Below are 16,445 nucleotides of genomic sequence, written 5' to 3' on the forward strand. Positions count from 1 at the left end.
GCAAAAGTGATCCGACCTACAAGCCTCGTCAAAGCAAAGGAGAAAGAGAAGAAGAGGCATTATATAAGTCTATACATAGCTGTTGATGTTCGCGTCCAAGAGAGACATGTGGTCATGTTTGGTTCCCTTCGTGATCGCGTTACTAAGGAAGGGAAGGTGACCAGCCTGCGATACCAAGTCCTACCAAGCCTACGTATCAAGGCCAAGAGGATACCATTTCATGCACCCAGGAATGATATTCAACTCAATGACCACATGCAAATCGTACACGCTCTCAGGGTGACAAAGTCACCGTCGCACTACTACCACTGAACGGAATAGTATAGGCCCCCGCATCCACGCTCAGACTCTTTGTGGGAACCAACACCCCAACACCACCCTGACCACTAACAGTCTGGCTCACCACCAATCTTCCATGCGGCGCTGCAGCTCCCGATCCAACCGCATTAGCGATAGTAATCACAACCGTATGCGCCGCCGGATCATACGTCACCCCAGTGAACGCCCCAGCATCCAGTTTTAACATCGCAGCAATCGGCGCAATGAATACTTTCCTCCTGCCAGTATCCTTCACTTGCACCTGCACAGACGAGGAAGAGGACGACGTCACGGTCCCGCCGAACGCCTGCCAGCCGAAATCGGGATGCTCGATGAGGTACATCCCGATACCCATTGAATGACCGGAGAAGTTTGGACCGTAGTCGCCAGAGTACCCGTCCCATTTGAGGGTGTCGGCCCATGAGTGGAATGACGCCGATGCGAATCCGCCTTGGTCGATATTTGACATTGGGCCAGAGAGACCGGCGTAACCGAGTCGAAGGAGGAAGAAGTCTGTCGGGGATGTGGTGAACTCAGAAATCAATGGGAGTGCGTTTAGACCAGAGCCGTAGTGATGGATTTGTCGCTCGATGCGCTGAAGCTTTCCTCCATATATATTGTCCCTACAAAACACTTTAGTTCCCAACGGACGATATGATATGGGCAAAACACATACCAGTATCGTCGCGCATTGCCATTATATCCCCAGTGAGGAATGAGTGGTTGATATGCAAGAATCGAGTTGAGTGTTTTTGTCGCCAGAGTCGTTCCGCCAAAATACTTGCTCCACAGATAAACACCCTCTTGTCCGGTCGAGTCCCAAGCCATCTCTGAGCCGAACGGGAAACTCTGCCTCGACCAGACGTTATACCTCGTCTGCATCCTACTCTTCAAAAGTGACGCGTCCGACGTCCTTCCCTCCCTGGTAAGATCGTCCAACAAGAGACTCAGCACCGTTTCGCCCATCAGACCATCTTCCCAGTAGCCAACAGTTCCATCTGTAAGCTTTGTAACCACAGCTAGCGCCTGGTCAAGATACCAAGTTGAATTCTGCAAAGAGACAAGGGCGGGATAATTCCTCGCAACGCGGTACATAGCCCAATGAGCAGCAATGACATGGACATAGTCGTAACCTCGACTGGTGTCATAAGACGCCGCTCTATTCCATGACCACCAGTTGCCCCAGTTGATGGTTGTTGGGTAATTGTAACTCGGCACCAACGCCGGCTGATAGTAATAGACCGACTTTTTGACAGTGCCTACAAAACATGTCAGATTCCGCAGTAGGAGACAACGACCATAAACTAACCATCCGAATTCTGCAATAATCCCTTAACCACCTTATTCATGAACTGCTCCATCTTGGCTACTTCAGCAGCATTTGGTTGGAGATATTGCTTCATCGCTGCCGCAAGCCATGAGCCAGCACCAGCCTCATCGCTAAGGCCTGGGATCCATGCCCGCGGGTCATCCTTCACGATCGCATTCACCTCTCGATCATAGCTGATAACTGACGGTGCGCGTCCAAATGGATCACTAGTGTCATTGAACCACTGATTGGTAGTAAGGAAATTTCCGAGGTCACTCAGTACCTGGACGGCGTCGTGGGTGACATAGTAATTGATCGTCTGTAGAGTGCTGTCTGCATACGTGATGGACAATCTGGAGCGACCCCATGAACGCGGAGTAATGTTGTAACCGACCCATCCGCTTGTCTTCGCCTCTGAATTAGACGTCCAAGATAGAGCCCCGGAAGGAGTGACAGAGATGGATGTCACTGCTGAACGATAGTTAAGGAATAATTTTCCGGTCTGGTCAGTCGGTAGAATGTACCCTGGAATACCAGCTGCAACAGGGTGACCGGCACTGATGAGAGTGTTTTCAATACCGCGGATGGAGTCTGCGAGGAGGAATTTGAGACCGTACGTGCGTGATTGTCCAGGTTGAAGCGTGAACGACGTCGGGGAATTCCAGGGAGTGACGGAGGCCCACTCGTTCTGCGCGAAGGCTAATGTATGGAACTGCCATTCGTAGAATCCTTCAAAAGTCTGCGACTGATAATCGTAACTCGAGTCGCTGTAAACCTCGGGAAGGAAGTGCCAGCCTTCAAAGGGTGATGAGGCAGCTGGAATGAGAACGAGAGGTCGGAGTGTTCCTAGAAGGGGAGTAACTTGAACGAAGCCTGCATCCTGACCGATGTATGGATCTATGAGGCTGCAATTGTTGTTGGTTGCGTCCACGGTACGACCAGTAAATATCTAAAGTGTATTTTGTGAGTACATAAGAAAGGAGATTGTGCAATAACATACACTGTTGAACTCCAGAGGCGCACCCAAGGCACCTATCTCGACTGCCTGGCTCTGCGGGTTCGAAATATTGAATCGCAGTTGCAAAATCCCATCTTCGACAGACCAGCTACGCGTCACACCGAGAAGCGTCGAATTGAGGGTGGGGGCAAGATTTGCTGCAGCTATAGTCGTTCCCGAAACACTCAGCGCTGTTACCGGGCTTCGTTTGACCACAGAACTGATGGTAGTCCATGCGGATGTGCCGCTTCGCCGAGCGCGTATATTTATGTCGCCAACATGGTTCTGTCCGTTGTCGGCGCGCTGTGCCATATAATCGGAGGGCATGAAGTCGAAGCTCGATCCTGTGGGCATCAAAGAGTATAAGGTCTGGGAGTCCTTGATGAGCTTCATGGTGAATGTCCCAGTATTGAATGTCGTGAATCCATCTTTGATGCCTAGGGTGTCTGCAGAGAGGACGGTCATAGGACAGAAACATAACAGAGCCAGTAGTGTCGCAATCATTATTGGCATCATTGCTATCCTGACGTTGATTGAGATAAGGATAGGTTCATAGCAGAATGCTTACCTGGGAGCCTAGCTGGAAGCCTTGACAGGAAACGAGATTCGTGCAGACATATATCCCTTCGAAATTCTCAGGCCGGGGAGCAATGGTTCATCGTACATGTGTTCGTTCGAAGATAATGATGCGGTACAATCTTTGACTTGTGGGCCGCCGATCCGCTGAGTACTGGAACGATACCGCATGATCTGTTCCGAGAATTTTGCCGGTATCATGGTACCTAAACAAACTGATTATAGGACTTCTGCTGCATGGAACTGGCAGACTGACCAGAACACCTGTTACTGTCTGAGAATGAGTCGTGAAATAAGCTGTCCTTTCGGAAGTAGCATTTTTGAGAGAGAGAATCTGAAAGTAAAGTCTTTGATGACACACTACATAGAAGTGGAGATGAAGCAAGTTCAACGACTCGCGGGGCGGCGCTTTAGAGTCCGATTTGCCGGCCGGGCCGGTTTGGCTTACGATGTTCGTTTTGACCCTTGCACTCATACTTAAGTTGGGAACTTGGCTGAGAGGCCTACATTCACTAGCGAAAGGTTCCTGGCTTGGCGGCTCTCCGGTAGATTCCTTCCTCAACTGCCACCATGTATTCGAGCCGAGGATGATCCCTACTTTTGTCTCTTGACCATGCTGTCAGCTCTTCGACTGCACACGGCTCTGGTCTTCTATCTGCTTTGATAAAGTGCTTGTTCCTCAGTATACATAGAGCACTGTCTCTTGAAGCTTGAAGCCCTGCGTCTGGCGCGTTTTCTTCTCCGACAATGCGTTTGCTTCTAATCTTAGGCGCTACTTTTAGCGCCTTCAATGGGGCGGTTGCACAGCGTACGTGCCATTTGCTCTACGCACAGACATTTGCCTCATAATTTTAGTCTCTCCGAAAAAATATCTTACTCTGCCGCTTGGTGAGGTACGGCCTCTTGGCTGGCTGAGTGATCAAGTAAACCATTTGAACCTGATGCTATCGAAGCATTTCTAAATTCGGCGAGTTAGCTCGACGTCCAGACCAACGGGATGGCCGGTCATCTACATGACTTTTACAACTATGTCAAGAATAGTGACTGGATCGGCGGTTCCTCTGCCTATTCCAGCCTTGAAGAAGGTAATCTTTCTTTCTTCGCACAGTCGCTTCCAACTCAGCCTTGTTTCTTTAGCCGGAAGTTACTGGTTTAACGGGATGGTACCTCACGGTGTCCTCACCTCAAACTCCGAGATACAAGCCCAGACTTACCAATTCCTCGACTATGTTCTCACTCATCAAGAGACTGCCGGATGGCTCGGACCCGAGGCGGGTAACAATCGCACCAGGTACCTCTGGGGTCGATACCCGTTCTTCTTCGGAGCGATTCAAATGGTTGAATACAACTCATCTCTTACGGACCGCGTTGTTTCCGCCATGCACGAGTTCGTCCCTCTCGCGAACGAAATGATTAGAAAAGGAGAGGGCTTGGAAATCTGGACGAATACAAGGTGGGAAGATTTCGTAATGACCCTCCAATGGCTGTACGAGTATCACCCCAATGGGAACGAGGACCTTCTTTTGGACACTATGCTTCAGCTGAAGTGGAGCGGCGTGCCCTGGGAGGAGGTATTTAAAGCAGAGGTTAGTATCATATGACAAGGTCGGCTCCGATGTTTATTTCTAAATTATAGAACTTTCCACATGGACCTGTGGAGAATCTGGAGAATCCTACCGGATATGTTCTGAGCGTGAGTTGTACGCAACATAGTAGTATCCTGGTTTTCTTGATGAATTTTCTTCGCAATGCAGTGGCACGGCGTGAACATGGCGGAGGGTATGAAAGCACTTCCTGCTACATATCGCTTCTCTCATAATCAGTCCGGTATCTTCGTCCTTTTCTGGTCTCTTTGTTGGCATTAACGCATTATAGACTTGAACCTTGCGTCCTCTGGCTGGGACCTTTTATTCCAATACCACGGGCGACCCTCTGGGATCTATGGAGCAGATGAATACCTTGCTGGGATGGAAGCCACACGGGGGTAAGCCTTTTTATCCGTATATATACGTTACACTCACCGTTGGTTTGCCAATTCTTTAGAACGGAATTATGCGCCGTCGTGGAGACCATGTTCAGCGGCTCGTATTTGTACCAAATGATTGGGGATACAAAGTTTTTGGATAGGGTTCGAATGCTCTTTTCTCTTCGTTCAAATCTATAACTTTGAATTTAGGTCGAAAGGATCACTTATAACGCGCTACCCGGAACGCTAACGGGAGGCAAGCGAACAGCGATGGGTCCAAATTTATGCTAACTTGACTCTAGACATGTGGGCCAGACAGTACGACCAGCAGCAGAATCAAATTGCATCGAAGAACATGACTCCGTCGGTTTCGTTTTCTTTGGTGTCGGGTCTATGACTTATATAACTCCAGAGATCCATTTGCTGTAAATTCGTACGTGGCAAACTCTTCCTCTCTGTTTCGATATTGACGAAAACTGAAGTGGTTATTCGAACGTCTTCGGACTGGAACCTTACTACCCGTTAGCTTTTCGTTTTTCAAAAAATGAAATTCTAGCACTTACAGCCATTACAGATGCTGCACCGTCAACCACCCTCAAGGCTATCCGAAATTCATAACTAATTCCTTCCTGACTACTGCAGATCAATCTTCCCTCGTCCAGGCTTATCTTGGTCCACTGAAGACGTCCACGACCCTAACCGGAAGTGAGTTACCTCGGTGTTCCCCTGGCTTACACCATAGTTAATTGCCTCGTAGACAACGTAGTGACTGTTACCGTCGATACTTTATACCCATTCGGCGATACATTATCCTATACTGTCACCGCATCCAGGCGATTCACGTTCTACGTGCGGATACCGAGCTGGGTCGTTGGTGGAACGATTGCAACAAATGGGGGCTCGACCAAACCAGTGTCTCCTAGTAATGGTTTATTCGCAATCAACATCCCTTCTGGGACGACGAAATTCGTATTGAATCTCCCCGCCGAGATAACCACTGGTAAGTTCTCTTATGACGTAGCACTAAAACCGTCCCATCGAACTTCCCTATAGAAAGTCGTCTTCACGGTGCTGTCGCTCTTCACCGAGGTCCACTTCACTATGCGCTCGACAGTAAGCCATTTTTTTCTTTCCCTACCCTCCCAACCTACTAACATCGGTGTAAATAGTAAATTTCAACAAAACGGTTATCAAGGCAAACGCTGTCGAGCCCCGCGCCGCCGACTATGAGTTGGATGCTACTTCAGCTTGGGCCTATGCCATCGACCCGTCTACAGCCAAATACGTTTATGCTCCTCCAGCCAATGGTGTTCTCCCTTCACCAATCTTTGATGAGGGATTGCCGCCTGGTTCCATCACCGTGTCGGCGTGCTCTATTAACTGGGGACTCGCAGGCGATACGTTCGTTAGTGTCCCTCCGACGAAACCAAGGTGTATTGGGAGTGTCGAGACTATTGTGCTTAATCCTTACGGGGTGGGGTCTTATATCTTGTGTTCTGTCGGGCAACATGCTGATTATTGAATAGTCGACCAAGCTGAGGATCAGCGAGTTCCCGGTATTCAGTTCTTAACAGGAAAATATTTTCGTTGTACGTTCGGCATTACTGGACTACAGTGATGGCGAGACGAAAAGATCGAAAGAATGTTCAAGTCAAGTGTTCCGAATCTTGTATTGATTTTTATCTGTGTAATACCTTTCTACTGATTGATATGAATCTATTCTGCGAGGCGTTGTTACATTTACGTCTTTTAACTGAGCGATATACAACATAGTTCGAGCAGTTTGTAGGAGAGGTTGTTTATTGAGTAGTCACAAATAGGATGAACCCGAAAGTGAAAGCCGAGGTATATGCGAAAGGGATCAACAGCACGAGCAAAAGAAAGTCATTTACGTCCACGTTTTCTCGATGGAAGTCCTGTCTCCAATTTGTCCTCTTCGTCTTCACAGAGGGAAGCTGAGGTATCGTAATTAGCCATGAGCTGAACACCGTCTTCGTAGTCAGTAGGGAAATCCTCGATATGCCGGCTTGCAAGGTCGTCGAGAACTCCGAGATGCTCTTCCATGTGGGTTCTGAAGTCAGAATCAGAAATTTTGCGAGCATTCCAACGTGAGAGTGCAGTCTGAAGACGGTGCCTGTTTGCTCCGATATGGAGGTACTCATGCAGCCGGGTCCTCTTGATGTTCCGCAATTCGATATCCGAGATTTCTTGCTTCTCTAAAAGATTGATAATAAGGACGTGACAGAGGATGATCAATAAAGGGAGGAGTACTGCAAAATTTATCGATTATACCATCTTTATCGAGTAGTTACGCGCGCAGTTCAGCGTTCTCGAATTTTAAGGCTGCAACGTCGACAGGGGCACATGTTTGATGAATATTGGGATGGGGTCTCAAATCCTGTTGAGTCTGAGGTTGCGATGAATACGTGTCCGTGGAGTCATGTGTAAATGTTCCGGCATTTTCAGGATGTTCTTCGAAGCGAAGGGGTGAAACTGGAGGGGAAGAGGGTGACTTTACAGATGCACGCGATACTGTAGCATCCTGCGACAGATGGTGGACGAAGCTGGCAGTGCTTTGTGCCGTTGGTACTGGATGTTGAGGAGGAACTTTCTTGTTACTTTGCTAGTGATAGGCATTCATTCAGGAATAAGAGCAGCAGAAACAGACTCACCTTCGGAGGCCCATAGGAATTTGTGCTGGGGCCAGGGCCCCGTGTCTTTGAAGTTCCCTGGCCAGGTAGTCGTGGCGGCGGGGTCGATGGCTTACGCTGACTGCGCAGTTCATCTCTAAAGCGTTTGAAACTGCGATTTCTTGAACATTCTTCCTTTTTATTCTTGCAAGACAGACAAGTGACCGATGTTTTCTGCGGTAGACACGCGGTCCTCGAGTCCCGACACTGGTCACAGACCTGAAAGGTATGAGATATTTGCAGTGTACGAGAAAGATATGATAAACCTGGTTCCTGTGCTCCTTTAGCCATGCCTGCTTCAGCATATACTCTGACATGATCTGAATATTGAGTTTGGGTGTAGTCGTTGTTGAGAGAGAAAAGGAAGGAAAAGGAGGAAAAGCAGAGGCTGTCACAATCACGAGATTTGTGACCTTGGCGAAGAGGACCTCGGCGACTTCGGCGAGGGCGGTTTACTTACAGGCGCTCATATATTGGACTCGACGAGTCGTTACATGAAGCTGACTGAAAGCTATAACCATGCTCCAGATGAAAAGTAATACCTGCTAGTCACCAGGCTTTGATCCTTCTTCCAATACTGATCTATCAGCATTCCTTGTACGCGATACTTTTCTCAGTAGTGTCTGTCCAAGACGCTCCACAGGCCTAATTCCCCATGCAATACCCACTTGTTACCCACCGAAGTCCTTCCATTAAAGCTGAATATCAAAATCTCCTCCATCCTCCATGAACATGGGCTAATCTCTCCCTACAGATCATTTTATAGCTGGAAAATAATCACGATGGTTAAGGGGACAAAAGAAGAAAGATATGGAATTCCCTTCGCGCAGCTATATGTTGTGTCATATTCCCTCTGAATGTCGCAACAGCACAAGCACCCGAGCGTTGGCATGGGAGTAGGCAACGACAGCTGGCTGAGCTTTCGAAGGTGTTTTTGCAGAGTATCGGAGCAAAATACTAGATAGCGGCCTGCCTCTTGCTAGTATACTTGCGACTCGCAGGACTGTAGATATATCGATACACACCGGAGTCATGGGACTGAAGTAGGTTGCGTAGCAGCAGGCGCTGCTCCTTGCAAAATACTATAGGTAGCTAAGTATACACCTACACTGAAGATGTTAGCAGGAGCGAATTGTCTTAAAGGAGCGAAGTATTAATGCCCGGGACTAGGACGACAAGTTTCCACGTCAATGTAAAGCTTAGCATGGTGATCGAAGACAGATGCAAGTCCACACTGGAACGTCAGAAGCGTGACGAAGAAAGCCCAATCGAACACAGAGAGGGCGTAGGTACAGACATGCACAGATGCAAAGGTACGCTGTCAATTCAATTTGCGACTTCTTTCATAATGATATTGCGGCGACGGCCGAAAAGGCTTCCAGTAGCGTTTTTCAAAAGTGAAATTATTCGCATTGTAGACCGAGTCCTCTACTATGATTCCTGAAAAGGATGAGCTTTGGAGAGGGAAATTTTTATGAAGCGCACCTTCTCCGCCTCCTGGAACTGTTTCGCCCAGAGCATCGACGGGATCCACTTTTTCGGCGCTATAGGGCGTTGCTGTCAAACTTGGTCGTCAGCACTCTATAAATGGACGAAGGGTTCAGGAAATGCACCTCTCTTGCGGCACTCAATGATCCAACGAGGTAAGCGATCGCAAAAATTCCAGTGGCGACGACAGCTGTGTTTGCTTTCCAGTTGGATGGTTGAACCCACCAACCGCCTTCAAGCTGGTCAGCAACCATGATATTACGGAAGTAGGAAGCTGCTCACCAGCTGGTGACCAAACATATTTGGGATAGGGATATCGTCCGCCTCCACCCTGCAAAGTATCAGTATGTGTCCAGGCGACGACGAGAACGAAGGCATACCATTGTTTGATGATGATAGTATTTGGGTGAAGTCGGATTGGTGGTCGGAGTTCGTAGTTTCCGCCACGTGGACATGACATAATGGCCGGGTACGGGAACCACGAAATCACGGTCAACTTGGCAACCTGGACCCAAGCATTACGCTTGCCTTTCTCCATACCACTACCAATGCTGGACGTTGCCCGACGGTACTTGCCCACTTTCAAGAACACGGCTATCGCGTTAGGTAGCGCGTATGCTGTCCAGCGATACATCCGTGATAGGCTGGAGGAGACGCGGGATGCGCTGGAAAGAGATAGACGAGCGAGGGATAGGTGAGTACGTGGTTTACCAGATTGTTTGTATTGTGCTCATCGTGTTGATGCAGCTTGAAGCGAAGATTTCGACAAACACACGAGGACATCTCGTATGCAGTACTGGCACTGATACCGACGCTTTCTGAGCAGATCCTGGAGGGCATGGACGTCGAGGCGCTCATCCAAGAACTGCAGAATTTTGGCAAGGCTAAGTCTGCATCATTATCGCTCAATGTGGAGGATGAAAATGGCAGCTCAAGGAGTATGTCGTCGAGCATGAGTGTAGTGTCGGAGGCGGCGTCGGTCGTCTCACTGGGGAGCAGTAGTGAAATGAGCTTCCAGCCTGAATCAGATATGTCTATGTCGGCCTCTGTGTCTTCGATATCGCCTTCAGAGGTGAGTCTACCTGACTCTACCGCCTCGTCGACATCTTTCTCCTCATCCAAAACCAAAGCCTCGCTATGGAACGCTGTGAAAATACTCAGCCTCACCCGCACCCTCACCCTTATTTACACCACCACCCTTCTCTCTCTGCTCACCTCCCAACAACTTGCTCTTCTCGGACGCGCAAGGTATCTGTCCTCTGTGCTCGCCGCAGCGCGGGAAGAACGTTTAGCTGAGAGCATCGAAGAGCAGCTATCAATAACTGGTTTACTTTTTGGGAACGCGGGGGAGCAGATGGAGGAGCTTATGTCTGGGAATTTGTCTGTACTGTTTAGCGACCTCCCGGAAGGACCAACCGAGGACACAGAAGCCAGATTTCTGACGATGAGCTGGTGGCTGCTTCACGTCGGTTGGAAGGATGTAGGCGAAAGGGTTAGGTCGAGCGTGGAGGACGTTTTTGAGGGGTGAGTAGTCCGCTGGAACTTTTTATCTTTTTCCTGCCATCCTTGCTTGTTTATTTATCATGCTCACGATTATTGACAGGGTATCCCTCAAGACACGACTGACGCTCACGGACCTTCATCGACTCATTCTCGACGTACGGCGGCGGATTGACCTCAGCGCTGAGTAGGTGTCTGTTTTCTGTCCATACACAATGCCTTTGGATGGCTCGTGTCTTTGCCGAAGGCATTTTCATACTTTGAAGCAGTTGCCATCTCCATGATCACGAGTTCTAACTGCTGTTGTTTGCACTAGCTTCCTACACGCTCTTCTCCCATCTACACCGGAACTGACTGCCCACGTCCTTGCACAAGGCGGGTTTGGTCCTTCGACACCACCATCACCATCCATCAGTGACATTTCTTCGCATGCATGGACTACCTCCGCATCGGCGGCACCCAACCTATCACAACTTTCATTGCTACCACCCGAAGATGAATCTCTTGCACCTTTACTTGAAGAGCTCCACGGGATTGTGCAATCAGTGGATTTTGGTCTCGTCCTAGATCGTGCCTTAGATACAGCGGTGGCGATCCTGTTTGCGGATATGGAGAGAAGCGTCTTTCCTTCTTCGAACGTCGAGGAGATGGCAGACGAACCGCGGATGAGGCTAGCAGGTTTGCTTCCTGCGCTGCAACATTGGAGTCAGGACGCGTTAAAAGGGTTGCCATGTGTTCTAGTTGATGTCAGTTCGTTCTTTCACATTGACTGGGATCCATTTTGACAATTTGCTCAGAATATACTTTCGACGCGGGAAGTGGGGGCATTGGAGGCGATCGTATTTGCCAGATTTGAAGATGATGTGAAGTGGAGATAACATTGTGTAATTTACGTTGACGTCTCCGTCATGATTTCGTGTGTACGGGTCCGCTCTTCAAGCTTTAAGCCTTGTTGCTTCAGCGCATAGTCCGACATATGGATCTGGATATTGAGTTGGGGTAATAGTTGAGAGGAAGAACGCAGAAGTTGTTAGTTACAGTTAAGACTAAGGGGACTATGGACTATGGTGGGGTTCAAGGGCGTCGACAGGCATTTTGTCTGGCACCCATGGACCTGACGAGACATTGAAGGCTCGCTGAATGGGTCGCATTCGGCTGAGAGACACCAGCTCTTTACTACAGAAAATAACACTTGCTACCCGGCTTTGGGCCTTCAATCATTATTGATCGGCTAGTGTCTCCTTGGATCCGGACGTGATGCTCTTCTCAGCAGCATTCATCCAGGCCTGACACTCAGCTGGCCTGATTTCCCACGCATTGCCCACAGAAACCTTTCCACCATCGCTGAATATCAAGATCTCTCCTCCATCCTTCGTAAACATGGGCCAATCATTCCCTACAGTTCGTTTCAATGAATTAAGAGGAGAACCAAGTGTTGCGACTGACCTGGACTACCGGAAGTCGCAAATGATGACCAAAATCTGCCAAAAATGTTGGAGGTTTTTGCATCCTTTCCGTTGTCCAAGCCCTCCCACTGTAAATAAGGATGGTTATACATGACGAGACCTAGTGTTCTTAGGGACAACTTACCAGAGAGGAACGCTTGAAAATAAAGGGTATTTCTCCTGTATGCCTTCACGGTATTAGTAGCAGATGCTTTCAACATAAAACTAATATTTCTCACAGTACACCAAAGTGTTCGTACCCTTCTAACAAACGTGACGGAAGGGTATGGCACAGGTACATATATACTCGGGCTAGTTTACCGGTTCGTAAGTTTGGAACCGTGGTGAGTTTGCTACCTGCATGGAGCATAGGCATTAAGTAACAAGAATCCGCTAGAAATCATGAGTCAGTGAACGGTACAGTGTCATGGAGATAAAATACAGCAGGTATACGTACAGTAAACCATAGTCGACGGCAATGACCGAAGGTCGGAAAGATCAGGAGCAGCATACTCTGGGGGATACATGTCCAATAGTCGTGTGCATACTTCGTCGTCAAAGCCCCTTCTGTCCTTGATCATCTTCATTGCATTCTCACGAATCCAGAACTACATCGATATCAGCGTTGATATTATAAAAGTAGAACGATATACGTACTTGACTACGGTGATTGAAAAACGTGCCTTCATCGCGGTTGATGCCGATGATGATGCTTTCTATCCAAGGATCATAATCGCCTACCTCAAGGTCAGCGGTCAACGGCTGCCGTACAACGTCGAGATATACCTTTGTTGACAAGGTCCCAAACTGAACTTGCCCAACCAGGTTCGTTAGGATCACAAGTCAGACACCATATGCCAGTGTGATAGAAAGCCTGTGTGGCGTTGAGGAGTTCGGCTGTAGGTATGGTCTTCAATCGGTTTATTCGATCCCCCGCAGAAAGCGAGGTCAACTTGGGGTCAATCTGGGCGAGGAGCTCATCATACGGAGCGAAATTAGGCTTCTGATTGACGCCCTGTTATCTCTGTGAATGAAGGTGTGACGGCAATAGGAAGAGGATACTACGCGCCATTAGCCCATAACCACCTGATTGAAGAATTAAGCGGTGGAATAGTCGCCTTCTGGATTTGAGGAGAGTCCCAAGGAGAAATGCACCAGCGGACTCTCCAAATGCAGTTACATTATTGGAGTCACCTCCAAATTCCATTATATTCGCCCTAACCCATTCAAAGATGGCGATAACATCATGAAGACCTGAAATCATTCAGTTATATGAAATTTATGGAACGTTTTGGGACATACCGAAATTTCCGACATGCCCGTTGATTTCGGCTAGATCCTTGGTAGCTAGCCAGCCAAAGGCATTCAACCTATAGTTCCCTGTGACAACAACGCAAGGCGTCTCGCTTGAAGCTTGCGCGCGCACGAATTCGGAAGGATCATAAATGGGCATATTGGAAGATCCTGTATTGAGATTTCCTCCATACACCCATACCTTTAAGCAACCGATAAGCATATAATGACCACAGAAACGCGAATGACATTTACCATGACTGGTACTTTACTATATCCTTCGGTCGCTGGCGCGAATACATTGAGTGAGAATGCGTCCTCAGACTGACCCAGAAAATCTCTATTAAACCACCCTTTCCTTCCAGCATACATCTCGTCGAAGGCAGATATTGGCTGAGGAAATGAAGGCCCGAATTCGAAACACTGGAGAGGCTCAGTCCATGGCGTAGGAGGTTGGGCCCGCTGCCATCGTTGTGCTTGGGCGTAGGGAATCCCAAGCCATTTCTTGATTGGGCTGAGAGGGCCTAAAATAGATATGGTGGTAAAGAAAGAATCGCGTTGCTCAAGTACTGAATTGACACACCGAGGTTCCGAGTAGCAGATGAATATTCAGAGACAGGATGAGTATCAACGAATCCCTCCACGGGTCCGCTATTCGTACGAGAAATAATGCTGGTGACCATATTCGAAAGGAGGACTAAGACAAGAATGAACGATGAGAACTACATTCTTATACAGATAAAATGTCGCAGCCAAGCCACGACATTTGTTACTTTCGTACGGAGGCACGCCGTGCGGCACAAGAAGAGATTATGTCCGGCAACGATCGATACCGACAGGCCTGCCGCAACGTCATAAGTTCTTCAAACCAGTAAATTATTTCGGAGCATAGGTAGCGGAAGTGATAACAGCCGAGAGCCGAAAGGCTTCTTATTTCCCCATGGATCCAAGATTCCGATAATTGTGATTAGCTGTTAGGTTGAGAGCTGTCCACGGCATACAGTGTTGAAGTTCAAAAACATCTCCTGCCAACATAAGGTCGTCGCAGAGGCCTAAACACAAATACAGCTCTTGGCAGGAGAGGATTGATGCTGATAGCTACCGCGTAAGATCGCCGTATTTTTTCATGGTTATCGGGACCGGTGTGGCACCATATACCACGATACGATCGGATGCTCCTTAGAATGAACTTGCAGGTACCATGGGAAGAGTTCTGGATATGAAAAACGTCTAAGTGCAGGTACGGAGCGACAATCCGGAATTTGTAAGTGGCCACGTGAGCCAGCTGACTCGCTTGACTCGGACCGTTCCATTCACCAACACCTTTACCAAGTGCCATTCACTCGGTGCCGTCATGAGCACTTCTTCCTTCGAGTTCACCTCTGCCCTTCTTCTTATTGACCTCCAAAACAAGTTGCTCTCCAATGAGGGTAAATTTCCCATCCAAAATGATGAGGGGCCCAATTGATATCTAATATCAGTGGTCATGTAACAAAATTTCTCGAAGCGTACCTTCTAGTCATTTGGGTACGCTCCCTCTACGCCAACAGTCACTCAGCGCCTCCTTCTCCCGTCTTTATTGGGCCCGCTTCCATTTTCAATGTTCTGACGGGCACACACACGAGTAAAACAGAGTGTTGCTGGAACTTAGGGTGCCGACCTGAATGAACCTCTTCCATAATCGAGGTTGGTTCAGGTTGTGATATTCATCTTGACGCAGACTTGGTCCTCAGCTTTCAAAGAAACGAATCTGCCTGGATATCTTGTGCCAGAGGGGCATCACTGAAGGTGTATGTCGGGGGTGGATTAACGAACGTCTACGTTCTCTCTACCGTCACCCAAGCGCGTGACTTAGGACTTAGGCTTCCAGTGACAGTTGTAGAAGATTGTCTAGGATGGAGGAAGAAGAAAAGTCACTGGCGCACCATGCAGAAGTCTCTCAGAGTATGCGTGATCTTGGTGTGGATGTAATAACTTACCAGTCTACCTCACCCGCGTTACCACCTACAATACCACGCCTCTACTATGTGAATGGGTCGATTCCACAGCTGGCGCGTGATGATGGCATTGTACGAAAAGGCGTGTCAACCAAGTAGGCAACCTTCGGTGTGTATATACCTGCTAATCACTTTCAATTCTTCAAAACATCCAATTCGAGCCCGTTCGTCGCATGGTCATGTCTGTTCTAAAGGAGATCCGAATCTCTGATTCTTTGGCTCTCAATCACCGCGGCAAAACTCCTGTTTTCGTCGATGTTCTTCCCTCTGCCAGTGATTCTCCGTACACAACGGCTGAGACTTTCAACACTAATGAAAGTCTCGTGATAGTAATACCCATGTACGTCGAAACGTATTATAGCCCAGGAAAACTTCTCCTTCCTTCCCTACACCTTCGTGCTGCACGCGTTCTGGTCCTAGCTCGAATACAGGAGACGGAGAATTTACATCATACATACGACGCCCTAGAAGACGCTCACTTCGACGCTCTGCCCCACCAAAAAAATAATCCCAACGCATCTAGGCTTCGTAACCAGGATCGTCGTTCTCTCGTCAACGCTGTTCACGATGAACTAGATTTCTGGGAGGTTTACGCATCAACGACGCGTTACATTGCCGGAGACATGTTCCCTCTCGCCAACTGTACGTTCTTCTCGCTGCTCGGCTATATGGTGCATCGAGGATTTACCTGGAACAGGCTGGGTGGAAAAAGGACATGGCCACATTTGCAGGCATATTATCTCAGAGTCCACGAGCGTGAATGCGCGAAGAGAGCTCCGCCACAGGGTTGGGATGCTCCTGGGGGAGCCAATATCTTTCGAACTTGAATACAGTCAGACGTAGTGTCAAGGTTAATAGTATCATTT

The 16,445-nt window shown here is 48.4% G+C and overlaps 7 protein-coding genes across 7 annotated transcripts; 3 read left to right on the forward strand and 4 right to left on the reverse strand.

Annotated features, from left to right (window-relative positions):
• Window positions 1–54: 54 nt before the first annotated feature.
• EV420DRAFT_753485 (uncharacterized protein) lies at window positions 55–3,310 on the reverse strand. The gene is made up of 5 exons (XM_060483352.1): window positions 3,193–3,310; window positions 2,628–3,142; window positions 1,628–2,576; window positions 995–1,577; window positions 55–941 (listed from the first exon to the last, which is right to left on the reverse strand). The coding sequence occupies exons 2-5, from the start codon at window positions 3,138–3,140 to the stop codon at window positions 275–277; spliced, it is 2,712 nt and encodes a 903-aa protein (XP_060327284.1). The 5' UTR covers window positions 3,141–3,142; window positions 3,193–3,310; the 3' UTR covers window positions 55–274.
• A 341-nt stretch (window positions 3,311–3,651) lies between these two features.
• On the forward strand, window positions 3,652–6,851 carry EV420DRAFT_753695 (uncharacterized protein). The gene is made up of 17 exons (XM_060483355.1): window positions 3,652–4,008; window positions 4,056–4,123; window positions 4,177–4,285; window positions 4,338–4,786; window positions 4,837–4,893; window positions 4,955–5,027; window positions 5,076–5,184; window positions 5,244–5,328; window positions 5,377–5,422; window positions 5,469–5,529; window positions 5,579–5,599; window positions 5,649–5,687; window positions 5,741–5,871; window positions 5,924–6,166; window positions 6,220–6,279; window positions 6,336–6,640; window positions 6,693–6,851. The coding sequence occupies exons 1-17, from the start codon at window positions 3,948–3,950 to the stop codon at window positions 6,735–6,737; spliced, it is 1,962 nt and encodes a 653-aa protein (XP_060327285.1). The 5' UTR covers window positions 3,652–3,947; the 3' UTR covers window positions 6,738–6,851.
• Window positions 6,852–7,425: 574 nt separating this feature from the next.
• On the reverse strand, window positions 7,426–8,398 carry EV420DRAFT_753634 (uncharacterized protein). The gene is made up of 2 exons (XM_060483354.1): window positions 7,839–8,398; window positions 7,426–7,784 (listed from the first exon to the last, which is right to left on the reverse strand). Exons 1-2 carry the CDS (start codon window positions 8,171–8,173, stop codon window positions 7,475–7,477), a joined length of 645 nt encoding a protein of 214 aa, XP_060327286.1. The 5' UTR covers window positions 8,174–8,398; the 3' UTR covers window positions 7,426–7,474.
• Window positions 8,399–9,287: 889 nt separating this feature from the next.
• EV420DRAFT_1274771 (uncharacterized protein) lies at window positions 9,288–9,804 on the reverse strand (the record flags this gene model as incomplete). Its single annotated transcript, XM_060467860.1, has 3 exons — window positions 9,288–9,413; window positions 9,470–9,576; window positions 9,627–9,804. The coding sequence occupies 3 exons, from the start codon at window positions 9,802–9,804 to the stop codon at window positions 9,288–9,290; spliced, it is 411 nt and encodes a 136-aa protein (XP_060327287.1).
• Window positions 9,805–9,892: 88 nt separating this feature from the next.
• Window positions 9,893–11,722, forward strand: EV420DRAFT_1274792 (Peroxin-3; the record flags this gene model as incomplete). Its single annotated transcript, XM_060467862.1, has 5 exons — window positions 9,893–10,038; window positions 10,092–10,868; window positions 10,948–11,031; window positions 11,161–11,590; window positions 11,642–11,722. The coding sequence occupies 5 exons, from the start codon at window positions 9,893–9,895 to the stop codon at window positions 11,720–11,722; spliced, it is 1,518 nt and encodes a 505-aa protein (XP_060327288.1).
• Window positions 11,723–11,894: 172 nt separating this feature from the next.
• EV420DRAFT_753788 (Alpha/Beta hydrolase protein) lies at window positions 11,895–14,448 on the reverse strand. The gene is made up of 12 exons (XM_060483356.1): window positions 14,356–14,448; window positions 14,166–14,279; window positions 13,838–14,106; window positions 13,592–13,784; window positions 13,359–13,543; window positions 13,076–13,304; window positions 12,947–13,026; window positions 12,747–12,897; window positions 12,529–12,682; window positions 12,435–12,477; window positions 12,291–12,378; window positions 11,895–12,240 (listed from the first exon to the last, which is right to left on the reverse strand). The coding sequence occupies exons 2-12, from the start codon at window positions 14,263–14,265 to the stop codon at window positions 12,065–12,067; spliced, it is 1,668 nt and encodes a 555-aa protein (XP_060327289.1). The 5' UTR covers window positions 14,266–14,279; window positions 14,356–14,448; the 3' UTR covers window positions 11,895–12,064.
• A 1,274-nt stretch (window positions 14,449–15,722) lies between these two features.
• EV420DRAFT_1274806 (uncharacterized protein) lies at window positions 15,723–16,406 on the forward strand (the record flags this gene model as incomplete). The annotated part of the gene is made up of 1 exon (XM_060467865.1): window positions 15,723–16,406. A coding segment is annotated over one exon (684 nt), but the record flags the coding sequence as incomplete, so codon positions are not given.
• Between the last annotated feature and the right edge of the window lie 39 nt (window positions 16,407–16,445).

The sequence above is a fragment of the Desarmillaria tabescens genome (assembly GCF_030435595.1).
Source record: "Desarmillaria tabescens strain CCBAS 213 chromosome Unknown EV420scaffold_36, whole genome shotgun sequence".
In the NCBI taxonomy this organism is placed as follows: Eukaryota; Fungi; Basidiomycota; class Agaricomycetes; order Agaricales; family Physalacriaceae; genus Desarmillaria; species Desarmillaria tabescens.

Excerpts from the sequence above, each read along its gene's own strand:
- EV420DRAFT_753485 (XM_060483352.1), bottom strand. The coding sequence starts at position 3,140 with ATGATGCCAATAATGATTGCGACACTACTGGCTCTGTTATGTTTCTGT. Across the intron at positions 2,577-2,627 it reads CGCCTCTGGAGTTCAACAGT|ATATTTACTGGTCGTACCGT; the intron begins GTATGTTATTGC and ends AATACACTTTAG. Across the intron at positions 942-994 it reads GGCAATGCGCGACGATACTG|GGACAATATATATGGAGGAA; the intron begins GTATGTGTTTTG and ends AGTGTTTTGTAG.
- EV420DRAFT_753695 (XM_060483355.1), top strand. The coding sequence starts at position 3,948 with ATGCGTTTGCTTCTAATCTTAGGCGCTACTTTTAGCGCCTTCAATGGG. Across the intron at positions 4,286-4,337 it reads CTATTCCAGCCTTGAAGAAG|CCGGAAGTTACTGGTTTAAC; the intron begins GTAATCTTTCTT and ends TTGTTTCTTTAG. Across the intron at positions 5,600-5,648 it reads GATCCATTTGCTGTAAATTC|TGGTTATTCGAACGTCTTCG; the intron begins GTACGTGGCAAA and ends CGAAAACTGAAG.
- EV420DRAFT_753788 (XM_060483356.1), bottom strand. The coding sequence starts at position 14,265 with ATGGTCACCAGCATTATTTCTCGTACGAATAGCGGACCCGTGGAGGGA. Across the intron at positions 12,379-12,434 it reads TTTTCAAGCGTTCCTCTCTG|TGGGAGGGCTTGGACAACGG; the intron begins GTAAGTTGTCCC and ends CCTTATTTACAG. Across the intron at positions 12,241-12,290 it reads TGCGACTTCCGGTAGTCCAG|GGAATGATTGGCCCATGTTT; the intron begins GTCAGTCGCAAC and ends AACGAACTGTAG.
- EV420DRAFT_753634 (XM_060483354.1), bottom strand. The coding sequence starts at position 8,173 with ATGTCAGAGTATATGCTGAAGCAGGCATGGCTAAAGGAGCACAGGAAC. Across the intron at positions 7,785-7,838 it reads ATTCCTATGGGCCTCCGAAG|TAACAAGAAAGTTCCTCCTC; the intron begins GTGAGTCTGTTT and ends TCACTAGCAAAG.